General features: G+C 40.1%; 1 protein-coding gene across 2 annotated transcripts in view; it reads left to right on the forward strand.

Annotated features, from left to right (window-relative positions):
* lrba (LPS-responsive vesicle trafficking, beach and anchor containing) overlaps nt 1-25,335 on the forward strand; it is an 807,866-nt gene that overhangs the window by 387,473 nt on the left and 395,058 nt on the right. For both annotated transcript variants that reach the window (XM_073042906.1, XM_073042907.1), the window contains exon 37: nt 11-135. In XM_073042906.1, coding sequence (XP_072899007.1) covers nt 11-135 — 125 coding nt within the window. The remainder of the gene's footprint in view (nt 1-10; nt 136-25,335) is intronic.

Raw genomic sequence — 25,335 nt, forward strand, 5'->3', positions numbered from 1 at the left:
TTCATTGCAGTTGTCCTCGTGAGTTCTGGCGCCTTGACTACTGGGAGGATGACTTGCGGCGCCGCCGCCGGTTCGTTCGCAACTCATTTGGATCAACACATCCTGAAGCCACACTTAAAGCAGCAATTGAACACGGTTAGTTTCATAGACAATTGGTTTTTTCTAATGACAATGAGTATACAAAATTAGAGCTACCTTTGTTAGATTACTTAAATTGTACTACAACACTTGTTTGCACATCAAATAACCAATTTTGAAGTGCAAACACTTATTTGCTGAATAGCACCATGTAGTCTCACTAGGAAAAGATCTGTATACCTGCATTTGCTTCCAGATTGGTTTATAATTATTCTGCATATTGCACAGCAAAGTACATAAAATGAAAAGGAGTCATTCAGGTGAGAATTTTAATTTTGTACAAATTGACACCATTTTGTCCATTTAGAATCCATTCCATTTTTAAGTTTATGCCCTTTGAATGTAAGCATTCTACCATTCAAAAGTCAGGGACAAAAAATAATACATATGCCTAAAATGAATTTGTATTTCATCTGGAGTAAATTAAATCACCATTTGATATACAAGAAAATAGAATTAATACCAACACGAGGAAATCTGCAGATGCTGGAAATTCAAGCATTAATACCAAAACTGATTACTTGATGGCCAAGGAAGTAAACTACTATGGAGCAGAATGAGGTCAATGATTTTATCCCATTTAATGAGGCAAAAATAGTCTAAGACAAAATAAATTAAGTATTGTAATAAAGGCACACAAGATAAAATAATTCAGTTTTTAAAAAAAATCAACTAAGGCTAGTCTTCCAATTGTTTTGAAAAGGAATGAAAATATATTTTCTTTGTTTTCTCCTCCTCATTCCCAAAGCCCTTTCCCAAACCATGGTTGGTGTTATAATGATCACAGGACTGCAGCTGTAATTTAATGAGATATAACATTGATTGTTCCTTCTACAGAAACAGATTTATTTAACTTGATCGTGCACTTGGTCATTTTAAACTGCAGTGAAAACTAATTAACCAGCATTGATTACCTTATAAAAGTGACCTGAATGAAAGCTTCAAAATACTAGTTCATAACACTTATCGCATTGGGGTGCATTTGAAGACCTCTACTCCCTTTTCTTGAAGGCATCTTTTCTGATAATGATTCTTAGAGATCAAGTGTAAAAGAAAAAAATATCATTGAATTTCAAATATTGGAGCATTATTTTATGTTATGCTACAGATGCTAACGTCAATTTTACTGTAATTTTAATAAAAGGGAACATCATTGTTCACCTTTAAGCTTTTTCACTTTACAGGCATACGCTTAGGAAATTGATTATTACTGTAGTTTATAATTTCAAGTCTTAGAAGTATTTCTAACAAAGGGAATAGAATAGCACAATGAGTTGTATTTTGGTTTCTGTCTAGTAGTTTAACCTATTGCACCCTGCCTTAAAGAGGTATTTCTGGAAGAAAATGTTCACAATATGTCACAAGATAGCACTGCACTCGTGACATCTGTACTCAAGATGAATGACCAGGCTGACACTAGTCAATAAGAATGTGATCTAAAAGCAATAACTATACCAAATCTGGAGATCCTCAGAGACTCGATCAAGACCATATAGGTGAAGTGCACAGCTGGGCTGCTTCTGCCAAAGGGATTTTTATGTAGTGCACTGATCTTATTAGCAGAATATATTTAGATAGATAAAACATTTTTCCTCTTTATTTCATATAATTTTTCAGTTAATATGTGGACAAGAGCAATATTTACAAATGCATCAATACTGGCTACTGAACACATGCCAAATACTCTCTACTAAAAGCACTTCAACTTGAATTCTTTCTTCTGTTCAAGTGCACCTGAATTTTTCAACACTGCCTTGTGATTTTCAGAACCAATCTAATTGTTTCAATTTTTGATATGTAAGGCTACCTGAATATAATTTATTAAATATCCAGGCACAATGCTATTTGTAAATAATCCCGTCTTGAGTTTAACAATAATTTTAAAACTGCCTCTATGAAACACCACTGGCACTTCTATTGTAGGTAATTTGTAAGAGAAATTTGTTATAATTATTTAGCTGCATAGATATTTTTGTTTTATAAATCACAATATGAATTCAGGCTTTGTTCTGGTCCACAAAAATAACTATTTATTTAAATTATAGTCTGTTACTAATATCTGCTTAAAGTAAGAGCTTAAGTGCAAGCTTTGTATCTTTATAACATTATTCATTGCAATCATTTCCAGTTCAAACTGAAGTCCTGTTTATACATGATATTGCGTTTAAGTGCAGTAATGAAATGGCTTACATAGCAATGTTGCATGAATTAGGTAATTTATCTGTTTCTATTTACATATTTGAAAGATTACTGGCTGTTTTGTTGATACTGTGACTTTTGTGTGCACCTGTACATTAAAATTTTAATTCTAATCTGAAGGCAATAAGTTAATCTGCTTTTATCTGTTGATTGGATGGGACAGCCCATGTTCTTTTTTTAAAAGCCTGGTAGATAAAAGGAGCTCTTAATGACAACTGTCAGTGATTGTGTAGAATGGCTGAGTCAATCCAAGATTTATTGTGTTCATATACTTAATCATTTGAAACCTATTTTTATTGGTGATAATGTTGTCCAACAGGTCTCTGTGAGAACAGTGGTATCAAGATGTTTGTTAACTTAGTATTTCTTGGTCAACCAGTATCAGAGAATTCATCACCAACTCTGGAGGACGTTGCTTAAATAAAAGGAATTTCTATTTCCAACTACATTTGTCAGTATTGATGGAATGCAGAGCAACTGAAAATGGTACATATCTGTGTATCACATTTGATGCTTTAGTACAGTACATAATTTCTGCCACATTGATGGTTATACTTTCCAAGAAGTGAGATGATTGTGGGCATAACTGTTGTTGACCAAATTCCCTTTTTTCTCAACCTGATAGCTACATTAACCTTTTTTGTGACTGTGGGTCTAAAGTATCTCAAGGCCTGCTGCAGTGGCTGAACTGCAGAAGCACAGCCTGCAAAGAAAGTTGATTCATGTGATCCAACTTGAGCCCCACCAGTGAAGTGCCTTGAAGGCCACTTAATGGCTTATGTTCATCATCAGAGTCATCTGAAAACAGTAAAAAAACAATGTAAATAATAAATTGAAAAGAGTTAAAAATTTAAATGCGTAATAATGATTTATTTTATGTATATTGATTAATATATTAATATTAATTGAAATGGAAAACATTGCCCTCACTTATCCTTCCATTCATATTAGTGACCCTATTCACATGAGTGAGAAAATGCCAGATGTGACAGCCAGTGTAATGGTACAGTTGAGGTGTTGGATGTATTTTAGATCCAGCCCCTCTACTCAGGACATTTGTGTTCTACCTCTGGATTTTGCTTCCAGACCCAGCACGGAATGGGGTATCAACTGTGCTGGCACCTGACTGTCTGTGCTTCCACATTGCATTCTGCAGGCGTGGAAGTCAGGAGGGTACAGACAACAGTTCACTAGCAATTCTCTTCCAAAGTTTTGCCCAAAAGTAAGTTTATTTTAGTCCCATATTCTTAAGAATATGCAATAGGTATTCAACTGAGGAAGAGATTAAGGCCAGTGGTGGTTGCTGATGTTTTAAAGAATAAAACCAAATGAATCAGAAAGAAGCAAATAACTTTTACTGAACTGGAAGATGAATGGTAAAAGGAAAGATTGAATAAAATATTGAGTTGATCATTTTGAAATTGTGGATTTTACAATTGGGAGTCAAATTCTAACTTAGCAGACTGAAATAAACATATTGGGATCTATTGAATGAAATCAAAGAAATTGATCGAAGTACAATGAGGAAGCCATGAGCTTAATGCTTCCAACAATATCCTACATAATCCAGATGGAATAATTAGAGAATTTCAGTGGATATGGAAGAGAAGGTAATGCATCGTTTCAAAGTCATTATCCACATTTTAAGCAATTTCCCTTCTCTTTGAGGCCAACGGCAGGATTCCTCTTGTTCGCATTTTCTTCCAGCCATTCTTGTCATTAGTAAATAATCTTTCTCCCTTTCTGTGTGGTCTATTAAGATGTTGCCATTAAAACATTGTCCCATTGTTCTGTCAGGACCATTCCAAATGTGAGAGCATGCTCCACTGAATGAGTTTTATGCTTTGATATTCTATGACAGAATAAAGATTGTCCTTTTAGAGTCATTGAGTAGTGCAACATAAAGACAGGCATTTTTGCCCATCTAGTCCAGTGGTTCCCAACCACTGGGCTACGAGGAAACGATATGATTTGGCGATATGAAACGATATGAGTCAAACAATATGGGTCTTAACACTCAGATCTGCAGCGGGATCTTCAACTTCCTCACAGACAGGACCCAGGCTGTAAAGATAGGGGACAAGCTCTCCTCTACAATCACTTTGAGCACTGGTGCCCCACAAGGCTGTGTACTCAGCCTTCTGCTGTACTCACTGTACACCCATGATTGTGTAGCCAAGTTTCCATCAAACTCAATATACAAGTTTGCTGATGACACCACAGTTGTAGGCTGCATCTTGGGTAATGATGAGTCTGAATACAGAGAGGAAATTAAGAACCTGGTGGCATGGTGCAAAGAAAATAACCTATCCCTCAACGTCAGCAGGACGAAGGAATTGGTTGTTGACTTCAGAAGGAGTAGCGGACCGCATGACCTCATCTACATTGGTGGTGCGCAGGTGGAACCGGTCAAAAGCTTTAAGCTCCTCGGGGTGAATATCACAAATGACCTGACTTGGTCTAACCAAGCAGAGTCCACTGCCAAAAAGGCCCACCAGCGCCTTTACTTCCTGTGAAAGCTGAAAAAAGTTGGCCTGTCCCCTAAAGCCCTCACTAATTTTTATACATGCACCATAGAAGGCATTCTTCTAGGGTGCTTCACAACCTGGTATGGAAGTTGTCCTGTCCAAGACCGGAAGAAGCTGCAGAAGATCGTGAACCTAGCCCAGCACATCACACAAACCAATCTTCCATCCTTGAACTCTACACCACACACTGTCGGAGCAGTGCTGCCAGGATAATCAAGGATAAGTCCCACCCAGCTAACACAATTTTTGTCCCACTTCCCTCCGGGTGAAGGTTCAGGAGCATGAAGATACGTACGGCCAGATTTGGGAACAGCTTCTTTCCAACTGTGATAAGACTGCTGAACAAATCCTGACCCGGATCTGGGCCGTACCTTCCAAATATCTGGACCTGACTTGCACTACCGTACTTTCCCTTTTCTATTTTCTAATTATGATTTATAATTAATTTTTTTATTATATTTACTTCGATTTGTACTTCAGGGAGCGCAAAGCGCAGAAACAATTATTGTGATGATTGTACGCTCTAGTATCAGTTGTTTGGTGACAATAAAGTATTTATTTGTCAGTTGCACCTTTCCTCATTCCCTGTCACGCCCACTGTTGAATTTGAATGCACGCGAGGCCATCAGTCGCCTAAACACAGTGATACCCTCGCGCCAGGGATCACTGGTTGGTGTCAGGTAACCGGCTGGAGAGAAGTTCCGTTGCTACTGGCCTGGAGCACGGACAGATGGGGACCGCATCCAAACCTGTTTAGCGCACCGAATGTTCGTGGGGGACCTGGTGCTAAAATATTCGCAGGCGACCTAATTGGGGCTCAGGGTTTTGTAAATAGCAGAGCAGCTACCTTGCTGCGATATACTGAAAGTCATCCCTCGAGCCAAACTTTTGTCAGCCGATAGATCCTACCTACCTACGGGGGGAGTGGGGGCCCTGTTGCACTCTTCACTCGGTCGGTCGCTCACTCCGGACTGCGACCGCCAAGGCCCCAGCACGGGGACCTCCAGCCCTTACCTTGTCCTCTCATCCCACCCACAACCAGCCACACCTGGGCAAGGTGTCTGGCGGCGGGTGGGCGTTATGGAAGCTGGAGTTCAGGCCCGGAGGCTGTCTAATGAGGTAATGAAGCCTTCAGAACTGCTTCGGTACCTTGAGTCCAAGCACCCTGCTCCGCTGAATTTTTTTGAGCGGAAAAAACATGAGCAAGCGGGACAGAAGCAAGTGCTGAGAGCCACGAAAACTAAATTGCGGAATAGACTGGACATAAGGAACCCCCTTCGAGTATCGCTGTCTCCCATCACCCCTCAATGGGACTGTCTTGTTGCAGGGAAACAAGCCCAGGGCTCCCACTGATTCTGCGACATTGGTGTGTTGCAATGATTTTATATGATCATACGAAGAAAATAAGTGCTGTGTGTTTAATATCCAAGCGTTACTTAAAATGTTATGCTATTGACTTATAAATGAGTTATAATTGACTTTTCACTATATTTATGCGAGGAAAATATGCGCTGTGTGTTTAATATTAAATTCGTTAGAAAAACCCTTTTAGAAACGAAATTGAGTGTATTAGCCACTTATAAGTGACTTATAGTTGACTTATCAGCTATATTCCGGTTGTGATTAACACCCCCCCCCCCCCGCCCCCGGTCGGCTGGTCCGCAAGAATATTGTCAATATTAAACCGGTCCGCGGTGCAAAAAAGGTTGGTGATCCGTGATCTAGTCTGTGCCAAGCTATTAACTTGCCTTGGCCCATCAAGCTGCACCTGGACCATAGCACTCCATACCCCTCCCATCCAAGTACCTATCCAAATTTCACTTAAATGTTGAAATCAAACCCACGCCTTCCACTTTTGCTGGCATCTCATTTCACAAACTTACCACCCCCTGAGCGAAGTTGTTCTTCCTCATGTCACCCTTAAGTATTTCACCTTTCAACCTTAATCCATGGCCTTCAGTTCAGTGTCACCCAATCTCAGTGGAAAAAGCCTGCTTACATTTTCTCTATCTATGCCCCTCATACTCTTATCAAATCACCCGATTCTGTGCTCCTAACATATTCAACCTTTCCCAATAACTGAGGTCATCAAGTCCTGGCAACATCCTTGTAAACTTTGTCTGCTCTATTTCATTCCTATTTGGTACCTTTCCTTGTAGGTAAGTGACCAAAACTGGACACAATACTCCAAGTTAGGCCTCACCAATGTTTTATACAACTTCAACATAACATCCCAACTCCTGTTCTGAATACTTCGATTTATGAAGGCTAATGTGCTAAAAGCTCTCTTTATAGCCCTATATATCTATCACACCACTTTCAAGGAATTATGGATCTCTATTCCTAGATCCCTCCATTCTATGGCATTCCTCAGTGCCCTACTGCTTACCGTGTAAGTCCTTCCCTTGTTTGTGTTCCAAAAGTGCAACACTTCACATTTCTCTGCATTAAATTCTATCTGCCATTTTTCAGCCTATTTTTCCTGCTGGTCCAGGTCCCACTGCAAACTTTGATAGCCTTCCTTGCTGTTCAGTCTTGGTATCGTCTACAAATTTGTTGATCCAGTTATACTACATTATCATCCACATTGTTGATATAGATAACAAACAAAAGCAGACCCAGCACTGATCCCTGTGGGACACCACCAATCACAGGCCTCCAGTTAGAGAGGCAACCATCTATTACCACTTCTTGGCTTCTGCAAAGCCAATGCCTAATCCAGTTTATGATCTCATCCTAAATGCCAAGTGACTGAACCTTCTTGACCAACCTCGCATGTGGGACCTTGCTAAATCCATGTAGACAATATTCACAGCCTTGCCTTCATCAATTTTCCTGGTAACTTCCTTGAAAAACTCTATAAGATTGGTTAGACATGACCTCACTCCACACACAGCCATGTTGACTATCCCTAATCAGTCTCTGTCTATCCAAGTACTCATATATCCAGTCCCCTTTACCCTAATTCATTTTTATTTAATAAACTAAGACATTTTGAAAGATTTGCATATAATTGCAAAATCTAGGATTACCAATACCTTTACTTTAGCACCAATTGTAGATCATTCAAACTAACTAATCTCATTTGAACTTGGCAAATTGTTTGAATACTACTCAACTTTTGTTGACAGAGTATAGAAACAAATTAAATTTCTGCTCTGTTCCCCATGATATTTAGCATCTGTACATATCCCGATTTCTGAATTTTTAGCTGGTTTCTTTTGTCAATATTCCAATTTCCCACTTCCCACCCTTCTTACACCTTTCTAACAGAGCTATCTCTGTATTTAACTTAATTATGCCACATAATTTTTCTGTGATAGTCAAGATCTACCTAAATTTTCCAGTCTTGTGCTGATCCCCTCACTTATAATAGGAGTCATAGCATCTGACATACCTGACTGATTTTGACTATGCACTCCCCTTCATTACCAGAAATTATTCTCCACAAGTTACGGATGCATCTAAATTGACTATTTCTTAACTTCCATGCTTCTTGTGTTCTTTAAATCCATTAATATAATCAGCATCCCTATCCCAAACTACTCTTGCTGTGAGCAATTGTGTGTTCTTTACATGGTTACTGAATCTCTTCAGACAATGGTAGTTTATATTAAAATAATAACTTTGTACACATGACCCATGAGACCAATGCACATTTCTGTATTGTACTTTTTTCAAAAAGAATCACTGAACTAACAAGAATACTGGAGCCCCATTAAATCCAAATTTTGATCCTTTCAAAATAACATGTTCCCTGCTTTATTCAGGTCAGGCATCGCAAATGCATATTAGAAACAGAGATCAAAATCTAATCTGGACAAAGGCCGAATAAAATTTTGGCTTGAGAATATTATGCTTTGCATTACAAGTTGTAATTTTTATTTTGAAAAAAATCTTTAGTGAGCTATTTGATTTCCTCTAATGTTGCAGAGTAACAGTTGTTTGTATTGTTTTTGCTCATGTATCTGTCCAGTATTTTTATTCTTCCAGCTGTTTTGTTATGGTAAGCATCTCTATTTGTCAAAATCATTGTCAATTTGTTGTAACCTTATTGGAGTTATTAGAGCAAAAATTCAGCATTGCTTTTTTTTAAGCAGATTTGCATATAGTTTTTGTTTTAATTCATTTTACTGTTCAAATAGCAGAATTATTTCAAAAGATTATACTCACTAAGTATAGTCATTTTTTTCATTTACCTCACTCTACTACTGTGATTTTGGGCAAAGGTATCCAGATAACCAAGGCCTGATTTAACATGCTTATGTAATGCTACAACAGATGATGGTCATTAGACAGAAAAAAGGTGATTATTTAAAAAGTAGAAGTGACAAAAAGGAATTCTAGAATCACATTCTGTTGGTTTAGTTAGTTTTATTAATCTTTACAAAATAACATTTATTGACAATGCCCCTTTAGTGAATGCATGAAATGCTTTTTGATCTAGCAGGTCCATCTCCGTTAACAGTGTGGTTAGTAGACATATTGAATTCGCAAGACTCCAGTGACAGATGAATGTTGAGTTTGTATATAGTTGGAACAGTCATTGTTTTGGAGGTGAAGTTAGGAAAGTGAGAACATGGTATTACTTAAATATGAGAATGGGAAATTTAAATTTTGAGGCATTAATGCTGTGGTGATAGCACGTCTCACGCGTAAGAACATGATTGGACAGAGTTTGGAGCATGCACAGAAATGACAGAATGATCGAGAAGTGTGGCAGTGTTAAAACGTGGTTGCTGTTTGCTGTTAAGTAAAAGTTCTAGTTTTACTTCCAGAATATGGTTTGCTCTTAGTAACCCATGGTACGTAAAAAGAACACAACATGGTGTCAGAAGTCGGTCTGGAAGAATAATACGGAAACGTAAGAATCAAAGATAATTGAAGAAAAAAAGAGCGCGTAAACAGTTTTGGTGTTTGCTAACAGCCTTACAAATGGAAGGGTTGCAACCGCTGAAAACACTTCAGCTGACTGGAAACGTAGCTGAAAATTGGAAAAAAATTAAAGAGTGTTTTGGCTCTTGGCGATTGGAGCAGATAAAAAATCAGAAAAAACGAGAGCTGGTATTCTACTCCATGTGACTGGTGATGATGCAGTTGAGGTATATAACCGTATTACTTTTGAAAATGGAGATAATTTGAATCTAAAAGCGATAATCGACAAGTTTGAAGCATTTTGTATACCAAAGCGCAACATGACGTACGAGAGATATAAATTCTTTACAGTAAGCAGAAAACGGGTCAAACGATCAATTTGTTACGGAATTGAGAAACCACAGTAAAACATGTGAGTTTGCAGGATTGATGGACTCTCTCATTAAAGACAGAATTATTGCGGCATTCTGGATAATGCTCTGAGAGAAAGACTTAAGAGAACCAGACGTAAATTTGGAAAAAGCTTTGATTCTCTGCAAAGTTTCAGAAACTGTGAAGTCGCAGGCTAAAGAGCTTTTTATTGAGAACTGCAGCGTACATGCTGTGAATAACTGCGAGCATGTTAGAAAAAATAATGAAACAGCAACAAAACCGACAGAGAACAAGATGTCGTCTGAAAGAACAAACTTTATGATCGCTGTGGGTGGGAGCACCGACCTAAAATGTGTCCAGCGTATGGAAAAATGTGCAATCACTGCGGTAAGAGTAATCATTTTTCACACTGTTGCAGAAGTAGAAAGGAAATAAAACACGTAAATGCAATGCTTGAAAATGAACATGAGGAGTTTTATATCGATGTGCTTTGTGAAGACAAAGTAAGAATGACTGGACTATGCCATTGCAAGTGAGCCAAAACAATATTCTGTTTAAACTGGATACTGGAGCACAAGTAAATGTTCTTGCAGAATTTGAATTTAATGCATTAAAGCCAAGACCAAAGTTACATCAGACAAATATAAAAGTGACTGGGTATTCAGGTGCAGACATTCCAGTTAGAGGAACATGTGTGGCAAAAGTATCACACAAAAATATCAAGTGTACGCTTTCATTTGTGGTAGTGCCAAAAAATGTACAGTCAATACTGTGTTTATCTGCCTGTGAGAAACTGAATTTGGTGAAAAGAGTATTAGTCCTGGGCAGTGGCACAGAGTCAGAATACAGTGATTTGATGAAAGAGCAAAAGAGAACAGTATTTGATTCTAACGTGGCAAAAGTAAAAGAAGTCATAAAGAAAGCTCCCAGACCCATTCCTTTGTTACCAGCATCTGACAAAGCTTTGCCACAGAAAGCAAACTTGCTGATACAGTACAATACTGATCTCAAGCCAAAGGGTGATAAAACTCAGGGTCCAACTGAAGAAGTGGAAGCACAAGTGAAGGAATTGAGAAGTTTTATTGAAATGGTGAAGTCTCAGCATAAAAAAGACATTACAAAGTTAATGAATGAACTAGATGAAGAAAAGAAGATTCGTATTTCATTACAAAGGGAAGTGGAAGGAATTAAGAAAGCTACAGTGCTTGAAGAAGTACAACCTAGATCATACATGGTCCAAACAGAAGAAGGAACAGTGTTAAGAAGAAATTGCAAAGACGTCAAGAAAGAGCCAACTTCAAAGTTTCAGTTAACTGATGTAGACCAGACAAAACATGAAAATAACAACAAAACACAAGAACTGTGTGAACCACTTAGAAGGTCTACTTGTGATCGTAACCCCCCCAGACTGATAGTCATGTTAAATTATGCATTTGATTAATGTTGCTAATTGTTTTTCTTTTTAAGGAAAGGAAGATGTGGTGATATCATGTGTCACGTGTAAGAACATGATTGGACAGAGTTCAGAGCATGCACAGAAATGACAGAATGATCGAGAAGCTTGTATAGTGAAAATGTGGTTGCTGTTTGCTGTTAAATAAAAGTTCCAGTTTTAATTCTCCCAGAATATGGTTTGTTCTTAGTAACCCCCCGGTACATATAAAGAACACAACAGGTGCCAATTCAAAAATTCAACAATTCAAAATAAGTTGGAGGTGTACAGGTTAAAAGAATAGTCAGCATTTTAGATGAGTTCACATTTGTGCATTAAAGGAAATGTGAGACCAATCACAAGAGCACTAGGGTAATCAAGTTTAAAAATATTAAAAATAACAGATGAGTGTTTCAGCATTGGACTCTGACAATGGTGGGAAGGGATGATATTGAAGTGCGTAACTGACAGAGCAAAAAAGATCAGACAGTTGCCTTGAAGACACTTGGGATAGTAATGTTACAGATAGAATTTGTCTGAGGCAGTAGCTGAAAGCTGAGATGTTATCAGTATTATATATATATTTAAATTATTATATAAATTTTGAACAAAAAATTAGCTCCCCAGTAATTAATTGCAGAACATCCAGGAACAAACAATTGATAAATCCAAATACCATGGAAGTTATGTAAAATTTTCACTCAAGTCTTATGTTACCATTAATATTGGTTGTATCACAACCTCATAATAGGCAAACTCATCAAAAGATACACAAAGATTGTTAACACCTGTAAGTAGCCGTAGTGTGTTTACTTTTGAGCAAAGACCAAAGACAGAAGTTAACAAAATTTTCTGGATGTCTTTATTTGCAGACCTTCAGTTTGAAATTGATAAAGATTACAGCAATATAATAACAGTTAAATTTTACCATTTTTAATTGATACACTTCTCTTCAGAATTATGCAACATTGTCAAAGCCAGAATTGAATAGCATTTAAAAATGCTTGATTGAAATCACCCTGTAGAACCTCATTGCCCTGAACCCATTGTTACTCTCTTTAGCTAAGTGTTGCAACTGTTGTGTGATAAGTACTCTAAGTGCTAGGATTACACTGATGTCAGTATATTTTTTGCATAAAAGCTTGATAAATGCGCATTTCCTTTTTTATAGTTCTTCTATGTTTTTTCTCTTGATCACAATACAGATTTAACCAATATTGGGCATGAATAAACTTATCAGACATATTGTATTTAAAGAAAAAAAAATTCCCTTTTAAGAGCACTATTTTGCTCTTTCTTAAAAGATGATGCATTTAAAACCAAAGTAATAGAGCTGAGTAATCTATAAGATAAAAATCCCATAACGGACAAAGATTAATTTTTTAAAAAATTGTAGCATTGTTTATCTAATCAAGTTAGCTTTACAAACAAATTGTACACCCTTTTGAAATATAAAATCAAATGTGGAATTATTAAATTCTGCACTCAGTCATTTTTGCTGGTAAAGAAAAGCTGTCATTCTGAAATCTTTTCGCAAATAAAAAAAAGTAATTAAAACTTAAACTGAAGAAATTTGAGATAACAGTAATGTGCTTCTAGTCTCAGGTTTAGTAAAAGAAAGGAAATCTTGTGTAGGTGTCTGAATAATTCTGGATTGCTGCCTGTGCCATGTGCCAGTGAAGGATAAAAATACGAGCATTTGGCAGATAAAAGTGTGGCTGAGGAGCTGGGGCAGGGGTTCAGATTTCTAGATTATTGGGGCCTCATCTGGGGAAGGTACAACCTGTAGAGAAGGGACGGGTTACACCTGAATCTGAGGGGAACCAATATCCTTACTGGCAGGTTTGCTAGAGCAGTTCAGGAGGGTTTAAACTAATTTGGCATTAGGCTAAGACCCAGAGAGATGGGGCTGAGGGTGGGGTTATTGATTTATAAACAGAGGCAAGGTGTAATGAGACTACTAGCAAGGACAGACTCATGATAGGGCAGAGTTGCAGTCAACAGGATGAGTTGCGATGTAAGAGGGGGCAAAATCGAAAAGTGTGATGAATACAGAACTGAAGGTGTTGTATTTAAATGCACACAGTATACAGAATAAGGTAGATGAACTTGTAGCAGAGTTACAGGTTGGCATTTATGATGTTATGGACATCACTGAATTGTGGCTGAAAGAATATTATAGCTGGGAGCTTAACATCCAAGGATAAATATTGCATTGAAAGGGCAGGCGGGTAGGCAGTGGGGCTGGGGTGGCTCTGTTGGTTTAAAAAAAAATGAAGTCATATCATTAGAAAGAGGTGACATGGGATCGGAAGGTGTAGAATCATGGGTGGAGCTAAGATACTGCAAGGGTAAGAAGACCCTGATGGAGTTATAATCTGAACAGTGGCAATGGTATGTGCTACAAATTACAAATGGGAGATAGAAAATGCATGTCAAAAGGGCAGTGTTATGATGGTCATGGGTGATTTCAATATGCAGGTAGATTGGGAAAGTCAGGTTGGTGCGGGATTCCAAGAGAGAATCTATAGAATGCCTACTTAGTTGGCTTTTTAGACTTGCTAATAGTTGAGCTCCTTGGGGATCAGCTATTTTGGATTTGGTGTTGTGCAATGACCTGGAATTGATTAGAGAGCTTAAGGTAAAGGAACCCTTAAGGGAGGGTGATCAAAGTATGACAGAATTCTCCCTGCAGTTTGAGAAGGCGAAGCTAAAGTCGGATGTATCAGTATTACAGTGGAGTAAAGGGATTTACAGAGGCATGAGAGAGGAGCTGGCCAGAATTAATTGGAGGGGGACTCTAGCAGGGATGACAGCAGAGCAGCAATGGCTGGAGTTTCTTGGAGCAATTTGGAAGGCGCAGAATAGATACATCCCAAAGAAAAAGTAATGTTTTAAAGGCAGGATGATGCAACCGTGGCTGAACAGGGAAGTCAAAGCCACTTAAAACCCAGAGAGGGCATATAATAGGCCAAAGATCAGTGGGGTGTTAAAGAATTAGGAAGTTTATAAAAACCAATAAAAGGCAACTAAAAATGTCATTAAGAAGGAAAAGATGGAATACAAAGGTAAACTAGCCAATAATATTAAAGAGGATACCACGCACATGCAGACGCACGTTTGGGCACTCCTGGTCAAAATTTCTCTTACTGTGAATAGTTAAGTAAGTGGAAGATGGACTGATCTCCAAAAGTCATAAAGTTAAAGATAAAACATTCTTTTCAACATTTTAAGCAAGACTAGTGTATTATTTTTGTTTTGTACAATTTTAGAGTGGAAAACAAGGAAAGGAGCACCATGCAAAAGTTCGAGCACCCCAAGAGATTTGATCTCTCAGATAAATTTTACCAAGGTCTCAGACCTTAACTAGCTTGTTAGGGCTATGGGTTGTTCACAATCGTCTTTAGGAAAGTCCATGTGATGCAACTTTCAAAGGTTTATAAATACCCTGACTCCTTAAATCTTGTCCCAACAATCAGCAGCTTTGGGCTCCTCTAAGCAGCTGCCTAGCACTCTGAAAATTAAAATAAATGATGCCCACAAAGCAGGAGAAGACTATAAGAAGATAGCAAAGTGTTTTCAGGTAGCCGTTTCCTCAGTTCATAATGTAATTAAGAAATGGCAGTTAACAGGAATGGTGGAGGTCAAGTTGAGGTCTGGAAGACCAAGTAAACTTTCCAAGAGAACTGCTCATTGGATTGTTAGAAAGGCAAATCAAAACCCCTGTCTGACTGCAAAAGACCTTCAGGAAGATTTAGCAGGCTCTGGAGTGGTGGTGCACTGTTCTACTGTGCAGCGACACCTGCACAAATATGACCTTCATGGAAGAGTCATCAGAAGAAAATCTTTCCTGTGACCTCACCACAAAATTCAGCACCAGAAATTTGGAAAGGAACATATAAACAAGTCTGATGTATTTTGGAAACAAGTCCTGTGGACTGATGAAGTTAAAATAGAACTTTTTGGCCGCAATGAGCAAAGGTATGTTTGGAGAAAAAAGGTGCAAAATTTCATGAAAAGAACAGCTCTCCAACTGTTAAGCACGGGGGTGGATCAATCATGCTTTGGGCTTGTGTTTCAGCCAGTGGCACGGGGAACATTTCACTGGTAGAGGGAAGAATCAATTCAAATAAATACCAGCAAATTGTGGAAGCAACCATCACACCATCTGTAAAAAAACTGAAGATGAAAAGAGGATGGCTTCTACAACAGGATAATAATCCTAAACACACCTCAAAATCCACAATGGACTACCTCAAGAGGCGCAAGGTGAAGGTTTTGGCATAGCTCTCACAGTCCCCTGACCTAAACATCATCAAAAATCTGTGGATAGACCTCTAAAGAGCAGTATGTGCAAGAGGGCCCAAGAATCTCACCGAACTAGAAGCCTTTTGGAAGGAAGAATGGGTGAAAATCCCCCAAACAAGAATTGAAAGACTTAGCTGGCTACTGAAAGCATTTACAAGCTGTGATACTTACCAAAGGGGGTGTTACTAAGTACTGACTATGCAGGGTGCCCAAACTCTTGCTTTGGGCTCTTTTCCTTTTTTGTTATTTTGAAATTGTAAAAGATGGAAATAAAAAAGTAATCTTGCTTAAAATATTAAAGAAATGTGTCGTCTTTAACTTTATGCCTTTTGGAAGTCAGGTCATCTTTTACTCGCTTAGCTACTCGCATCAACAGAAATTTTTATCGGGGTGCCCGGACTTTTGCATGCATGCCACTGTGTGTGTGTGTGTGTGTGTGTGTGTGTGTGTGTGTGTGTGTGTGTGTGTGTGTGTGTGTGTGTGTGTGTGTGTGTGTGTGTGTGTGTGTGTGTGTGTGTGTGTGTGTGTGTGTGTGTGTGTGTGTGTGTGTGTGTGTGTGTGTGTGTGTGTGTGTGTGTGTGTGTGTGTGTGTGTGTGTGTGTGTGTGTGTACACATATATATATATAGTGCTGGAGCTGGAAGTTAGAACATATCAGGGGACAGAAGTGAGTGAAGTTGCCATTACTAGGGAGAACGTGCTTGGGAAATTGAAAGATCTGAAGGTAGGTAAGTCACCTGGACCAGATAGTCTACACCCCAGGGTTCTGAAAGAGATGGCTGAAGATATTGTGGAGGCATTGATAATGATCTTTAAAGAATCAACAGATTCTGGTATTGGTTCTAAAGGACTTGAAAATTGCATATGTCACTCCACTCTTCAAGAAGGGAGGGAGGCAGAAGAAAGGAATTTATAGGCCAGTTCGTCTGACCTCAGTGGTTGGGAAGCAATTGTTAAGGATGTTGTTTTGGGGGTGCATGATAAAATAGGTTGAAACATCATGGTTTCCTTAAGGGAAATTCTTGCCTGACAAATCTGTTGGAATTCTTTAAAGAAATAACAAGCAGGATTGACAAAGGCGAATCTGTTGATGTTGTTTACTTGGATTTTCAGAAGGTCTACGACAAGGTGCCATACATGAGGTTGCTTAGCAAGTTAAGAGCCCATGGTATTACAGAAAAGATACTAGCATGGACAGAGCATTGGCTGACTGGCAGGAGGCAAGGTGTGGAAATAAAGAAAGCCTTTTCTGGTTGGCTGCTGGGTCTGTATTGGCACCACTTATTTTTATGTTATATGTCAATGATTTGTAATTGTTAGCTTTGTGGTCAACTTTGCAAATGATATAAAGATGGGTTTTGAATTGAATTGACTATTACTCAGATCCTTCATATACATGAGTAAAATCCTTTACGTTATGTCTCCATCTAAATGTGCAATTTATAATAAATAGCATTGTACAACAGGATAGTGTATATAATGTAGAAATACAGTTGTGTCAGAATGAGTATCAGTCTGATGGCCTGGTGGAAAAAGCTGTCCTGGGGCCTGTTGGTCCTGGCTTTTATGCTTGCTTTTAGGTGAAGGAGCAGTTATTGTTGAGGAAGCAAAGTGGCTACAGAAGGGCTTGGATGAGGAGAATGGGCAAAGAAGTGGCAGATGGAATGCAGTGTTTTGGGAAGTGTCTGGTCATGCACTTTGCTAGAAGAACTAAAAGCATTAACTATTTTCTAAATGGAGAGAAAATGCAAAAGTCTGAGGTGCAAAGGGACTTGGGATTCCCCAAAAGTAAATTTCGGGTTGAGTTGGTGGTGAGGAAGGCAAATGCCATTTTAGCATTCATTTTGAGAGGACTAGAATATAAAAGCCAGGATGCAATGGTGAGGTCTCGTTTGGAGAATTGTGAGCAGTTTTGGGCACTTTATCTGAGAAAGCATAGAGTGTTCAAAGCAGGTTAACAAAAATTATTCCAGGATTGAAAGCCTTGTCATATGAGGAGCATTTGATGCCTTTGGGTCTATACTTGCTGGAATTCAAAAGAATGAGGGAGGATTCTTATTGAAACCTAAGAAATGTTGAAAGGCCTTGATAGAGTGGATGTGGAGAAAATGTTTCTTGTGGCGGAGGAGTCTAGGACTAGAAGCAGTTTCAGAATAGAGGGACGTCCATTTAGAACGGAGATAATGAGGAATTTCTTTAGACAGATTGGTAAATCTGACAGTGGCAAGTGTGGAGGCCAAGCTCTTGGCTGTATTTGAGGTAGAGGTTGATAGGTTCTTGATTAGTCAGGGCATGAAGGGTTATGGGGTTAACGTAGGAGATTGGGGCTGAGAGGGTATTGGTTCAGCCATGATAAAATGGTGGAGCAGACTCTTTGGGCCATATGGCCCAATTATGCTCTAATATCTTATGGTCTTAACCTAGACTTAAGGTAATTATAGTCTGGAAAGATGAATGAAAACAGCCAGCGCCTCCTTGAACTCTGCTGCCAACATGACCTCTGTACCACTAACACCTTCAACACCAAGCCTCAGCAAGGTGTTATGGAGACATCCAAGGTCCAAACATTGGCACTGACTTGATCTCATCCACGCAAGATGCAGCAGTCTTCAAACTGTCAAGGTGACGTGCAGTTACCAGAGTTCAGATTGCAACACTGACCACTCCCTTGTGTGCAGCAAGGTAAAACTTCAGCTGAGAAGACCTCCTCATTCCAGAAGGGCATTGACACTAGCAATACCCGTGACCCTATAAAAATACCCGAGTTTGTGCAAGCCCTGGAGGAAGCTCTGCCTGGCTCTCCCAACAACAATGTCAACAGGAGATGGGAAAACCTGCAAGACACCATCTACAATACTACGATATCCACCTTCGGACAGTCAAGTCTGCTGACTGGTTTGAGGCCCACTCTGAAGTGCTGTTGCTTCTGATTGAGAAGAGAAAAGCACTGACAGCATACAAGTCCTCCCCTAACGAGAAGGACTTGCAAGTGCTCCAGTCTACCTGGAACAAAGTTCAACAGGCTGCCAGGTGGTGTGCCAGTGACTACTGGCTCCAGCTCTGCTCCAAGATCCAGGAGGCTGCGTACAGTGGCAACGTCAGAGGAATGTACGACGGAATTAAGCAGCCACTGGTCCATCACAGAGCAAGACTGTCCCACTAAAATCATCAACGGGAGAGGTCATGAAGGACAGAGCACAACAGATGGAAGATAATTACCATGTAGAACGTTACTCAGAGCTGTTTGTGTTGTTACAGAAAAAGCCGTGAAAACCATTGGACCTTTGTCCACCCTGATCAAACTTGATGTAGGCCCCACACCGGAGGAATTCAGCAAGGCACTGAAAGCACTTTCGTTTGGGAAAGCACCAGGAAAAGATGGCATCCCTGCTGAGGTTCTAGAATGTGTCAATGACACCCTCATCCCAGAGCTGCGCCAAATCCTCTGCCAGAGATGGAGAGAAGGCAGCGTACCCCAAGGCATGAGGGATGCAAACATCGTCTCTCTACAACAACAAGGGTGACAGAAGTGACTTTAACAACTACCTCTCTTCTCAGCGTAGAGGGGAAGCTTTTTGCTTGAATTGCCCTGAAGAAATCCAGCTGCGCGCAGGAAGGGTCTATCCCAAGTCTCAGTGTAGGTTCAGAGCTGAGCGGTCCACCATTGACATGATCTTCTCCCTCAGGCAACTGCAAGAAAAGTGCAGAGAACAGTAGAAGCCACTCTATATGGCCTTCCGCAATCTTACTAAGGCGTTCAACCCTGTGAGCAGTGTTACGAAGGATGAACAACTCTGATGGGGAGAAGGGTACAGAGTTGCCCATGTTTCCCCCTCCCCTGGGAGAATTACAAACCGTTACTGTTGCCAGGCTGTTAATGAGAGAGCAAGAGATGAAACAAAACATACTGGGACTGGAACATTTGCTTCAGACAAGGGCGAGATAACACCGGGGGAGAGAGACCATATTATGACTCCTGTAAGACTCATGGCTCCGGAGAGGGCTGTTTACTTGGTACGATTCTGTTCATTAAAATTCCTCAGTGGACAGCCGGAGTGGGCTGGTTTGATGGGCTAAGCCATTCAAAACTGATTGACACCTGAGACCCCGTGAGTAGGGATAAAAGTGAGGTCTGGGGAGACACCCCTCAGACACACCGGGAGACGCACCAAGAGACACACTAGTGAGCACTGCTTAAGTATTGGAACCCATGAGGAAGTGTGGGGCATCGGAGACCGAACGAAGGATCGGTCAATTTTAACTCACAGTGTTTATAGCGAGGCCAGCGGGGGCTTGTGTGTGTGTGTCCACCCTTGCCTGGGTGACGAGTCCACCATAGAAGAACGGTCTAGCTAAAGGACAGAGGGGTCATACCTGAATGGCCACAACAACACATCGACGGATCAAGATCGTAAAGGAAGGTTTGCAAGACAATAGCTGTTACTGTTTGCTCGCTCGCTCGCTCTCTCGCTCTCTCTCTCCAACGGTTACAACAAAAGAACCAACAACTACCTCAGCCTACATGAACTGAACTGAACTTTATACTTTCCCATGATAATTCCTTATCCCCTAGACAACGATAGAGCTTGTTTATTATTGATTATTATTATACCCACACTTTTAGGTTTAGGTATTGCTAATGTGTATTATCTGTGTATTTGCATTGTTGATATTGATTTGTATATTTTACTAATAAACACTGTTTTGAAAATAGTACCAGACTCCAATGGACACTTCTATCTTTGCTGGTAAGACACCCAGTTACGGGGTACGTAACAGCAGAAAGGGCCTCTTTGAGATCCATGCCAAGATTGGCTACCCCCCAATCCCACTCAGTATCATCAGATCATTTCATGATGAAATGAAGAGGACCATAGTGTTTGACGGCTCCACATCAGAGTCCTTTAACTTCCTCAGCAGGGTAAAATAGGGGTGTGTACTCGCTCCAACGCTGTTCGGCATCTTTGCAATCCGGCTCAAGTCCGCCTTTGGAGAGGCCTCTGAGGGCATGTATCTCTGTTCAAGATCAGACAGAAATCTCTTCGGACTTTCATGACTCAGAACGAACTGTCATGACTCAGAACGAGGATCAAAGCACAAATAAGACTCCTCAGAGGCTTCCTGTTTGCCGATGACACCACTGTCGCAATTCACTCACAGCAGAAGCTACATATCTCAAGACCCACTTTGTGGAAGCCTGCAGAGAGTTCGGCCTGACTATCAGCCTAAAGAAGACACACGTGATGGGGCAAGACGTTGATGACAAGCCATCCATTAACATTGTTGACGTATGAGCTGGAAGTTGTCCATGAATTCACATACCTGGGCTCCACGATCTTGGATAACCAGTCAGACGAAAGGGAGATCAACAATCGCATCGGAGAAACAGCCACAACCTTATCAAAGTTGACCAAGAGAATTTGGGCCAACAACAGGCTCACCATAGACACCAAAGTCCAGGTGTACACAGCTTGTGTGCTGAGCACTTTTATCTCCACCAGCGAAACTTGGATCCTGTGCACAAAACAACGCATCCATACATGCTGCCTCAAACACGTACTTGGTATCACCTCGGAAGACAAGATTACCAACAACACAGTGCTCGAGGGAGCAGGCACCACTTCCGTGTTCACCTTCCTCAAACAGAGGCATATGTGCTAGTTAGGCCATGTCTTGTGCATGGCAGATGGGTGCATACTGAAGGACCTTCTCTTTGGGGAGCTGGAGTCTGAAAAGAGGCCAACAGGAAGACCCCAGCTGTGTTACAAGGACACCTGCAAGTGCAACCTCAAGGCCCTTGGTATTAGCACCAACACGTGGCAGTCACTTACCTCAGACAGGTGTGCGTGGAAGCAGGAGTTGAAAAAGGGTCTCTTGAGGTATCAGACCATTCTGATGCAGCAAGCAGAGGAAAAGAGAGCCCACTGAAAGCTCTGTTCCCAAGCTGCCCAAGATGTCAGAGCTGCCTCAGCATTTTGCTGTTCACAGTGTGGCAAGGACTGTCATTCCCTCATTGGACTCCACAGTCACAGCAGATGTTGCTTAACCCAGTCCACCAGTGGTGCAAACCTATGATCCCCTGGGATCAGTGGCTGCCAGTAGTAAGTCGCTAACATGTAAGCAAATCTTTATATGCATAGTATGAAATCTTTGTTGGTGTTGCTAAATAAGGTGTCAGTTGATGATAAAAAGAAACACGTGGTGAAGCTTAGGGATGTTAAATATATTCTGAGACACCCCCACCCCCATGATATGTGATTATATTTGTTGACTTTTGTGGATAGCAACAAATGGATGAGATTTCATAAGTCTGTAATTTGTTTCACATTTATATTTCAAATTTAACTTTTATTTGTCAGGGTGTATAGTGCCAAGGCTTGATTTTATTTTGATTGTTTGTGAATTTAAATTTTAATCCCAGTTGTTCACTATAAGATGCATATCACTCCTTGCTGGATGGACCAAGTACTATAAGTCTTCTGTACTTCTGGAGGACAACTATATAGAACTACTGCTTATCTGTTAGTGTTAATGTTCATTTGTAATAAAAAGAGAAAACACTGGAATTGCTCAGGAGGTCCACCACCACCACCTTTGGAAAGAGAAATAGTGTGAATGTTTCAGGTTGAAGAATCTTCACCAGTTAATTCTTTTGTTATCACTCTTATCATCTGGACATCACTGACATAATCATCGTTTAACGCCCATCTCCCTTTGTCTTTGAAAGGGTTGGGTTTTTCTAGTTCTTCCCCATCCAACCCCACTTATTTACTTTTCAGTATCAAGGCTTCTTTAACAAAGCAAGCATATATTGTGCACCCCAGTTGCCCTTCAAGGTGATGGTGAGCCTTCAATCAAAGGCACTTCCACACAGCTGTTAGAGAGAGACTTCTGCAATGAAGATGAAGAAAGACCAATATATTTCCAAGTTCAGATGGTATGGAATGTGGAGGAAAACCTGCAAATGATTGTTTTTCCATGAGTTTGAAGCCTCTTTTTTGGTGAAAGAGGTTGCATGTTCACGAGGTGCTGTTGGAATAATAATCTGTGTGGGTTATTACAGTTAATTCCCTGGATGAAATTAACTTTACCTACTGTGTTGCATTAGTGAGAGGACTGAATATTGACCATGTTGATTGATACTGCTTTGTCTTGAATGGTGTCAAGTTGTTTGATAGTTGTTGGAATTGCAGGTATTAAGCAAAGTGGATAATATTCTGTTATCTTGATTTATAATGTTTTGTGTTGAGTGATTAGTTGCAGGACACTCAGCCACTGACCTGCTCTTGTGGCCATGGAATTGATGTAGCTGGTCCAGTTGAGTTTCTGATTATTGTTGACCACCAAGATGTTGATGGTGGGGTAAACTATAATCATGATGCTAAAGAATCTCAAAGGAGAATTACCTCTTGTTGGAGATGGTCAATGCTTGGTAATTTTGTGATGCAAATGTTACTTGCACTTAAAAGCTCTTCTCCGAATGTCACTTAGGTTTTGCCACGTGCAAAGATGAACTCTTTAATTTACTGTGGAGTTGGAAACAGAATTAATAGAATTAAAGATAGTGCAATTGTCAGTCAATATCCCTGCTTTTGGACTTATCATAGAAGAAAGGCTATTGACAATGTAGCTGAAGATGGTTGAACTCAGTGCACTATCCTGAGGAACTCCTACGATAAGCTCCTGGGATTGGGAAGATTGATCTCCAGTAAGCACAACAGTGGTCTTTTTTGTACAAGGTATGGCTCCTCTAATGGAGTGTTTTCTTGTTGAATTACATTATATCAAGGTGCATTGATGTAAAGGGTAGTTACTCTTGCCTCAAGTCTGGAATTCATCAGTTTAGCCCATGTTTAGGCTAAATGTTGTATGATATAAGCGAATAGGTTATTAATATTGTTAATGAGAGCTTCCATCATTTTCTTGATCTTTGAGGATAGACTGAATGGAGTTTGGAAGGTATTTGGTTCTGAGGTGCAGGTTTTAAGTAACAGAGTTGGGATGGTTACTGGTCCCATAGCCTTTCCTATTTACTTTGCTCTCATTCTTTGAGAATGGTGAATAATTGCAAAGAAACTTTGAGGAGACTTGATATGTTATCAAACACTCACAAATTTCCACACATGTACCTTGGAGAGCATACTAACTGGTTGAAACACCATCTGGTATGGAGAGGCCATTGCACAGGATGAGAAAAAGCTGCATGAAGTTGTAAACTCATCCATCTCTGCCATGGGCACTAGCCTCCCCAACATTGAAGACACCTTCAAAAAGTAATGCCTCAAAAAGGTGCCATCCATCATTAAGGACCTCCATCATCATGGATAAGCACTCTTCTCATTGAAGCTATCAAGAAAGAAGTACAGGAGTCTGAAGACACACACTCAGTGTTTCAGGAACAGCTTCTTCCCTTCTGCCATCGTATTTCTGAATGGATAATGAACCCATGAACGTTACTATGTGTTGCTGTCTTTTTGCAGTACTTATTTAATTTATTTTTATGTATTATTGTAATTGCCAGTTTTTAAAAAATTATGTACTACTGCCACAAAACAACAAATTTCATGACATACGCCAGTGGTTCTGATATGGCATCTGTATGGCTTTATGTGAATTACAGACAGACAGACATACTTTATTGATCCCGAGGGAAATTGGGTTTCGTTACAGCCGCACCAACCAAGAATAGTGAAGAAATATAGCAATATAAAACCATAAATAATTAAATAATAATAAGTTAATAATGCCAAGTGGAAATAAGTCCAGGACCAGCCTATTGGCTCAGGGTGTCTGACACTCCGAGGGAGGAGTTGTAAAGTTTGATGGCCACAGGCTGGAATGACTTCCTATGATGCTCAGTGTTACATCTCGGTGGAATGAGTCTCTGACTGAATGTTCTCCTGTGCCTAAGCAGTACCTTATGGAGTGGATGGAGTCATTGTCCAAGATGGCATGCAACTTGGACAACATCTTCTTTTCAGCCACCACCGTCAGAGAGTCCTGTTCTACCCCCACAACATCACTGACCTTACGAATGAATTTGTTGATTCTGTTGGTGTCTGCTACCCTCAGCCTGCTGCCCCAGCACACAACAGCAAACATGATAGCACTGGCCACCACAGCCTCGTAGAACATCCTCAGCATCGTCCAGCAGATGTTACAGGACCTCAGTCTCCTCAGGAAATAGAGACGGCTCTGACCCTTCTTGTAGACAGCCTCTGTTCTTTGACCAGTCCAGTTTATTGTCCATTCGTATCCCCAGGTATATGTAATCCTCCACTATGTCCACACTGACCCCTTGGATGGAAACAGGGGTCACCGGTGCCTTAGCCCTCCTCAGGTCCACCACCAGCTCCTTAGTCTTTTTCACATTAAGCTGCAGATGATTCTGCTCGCACCATGTGACAAAGTTTCTCATCGTAGCCCTGTATTCAGCCTCATCTCCCTTGCTGATGCATCCAACTATGGCAGAGTCATCAGAAAA

Source organism: Hemitrygon akajei, chromosome 4, assembly GCF_048418815.1.
Source record: "Hemitrygon akajei chromosome 4, sHemAka1.3, whole genome shotgun sequence".
Lineage (NCBI taxonomy): Eukaryota > Metazoa > Chordata > Chondrichthyes > Myliobatiformes > Dasyatidae > Hemitrygon > Hemitrygon akajei.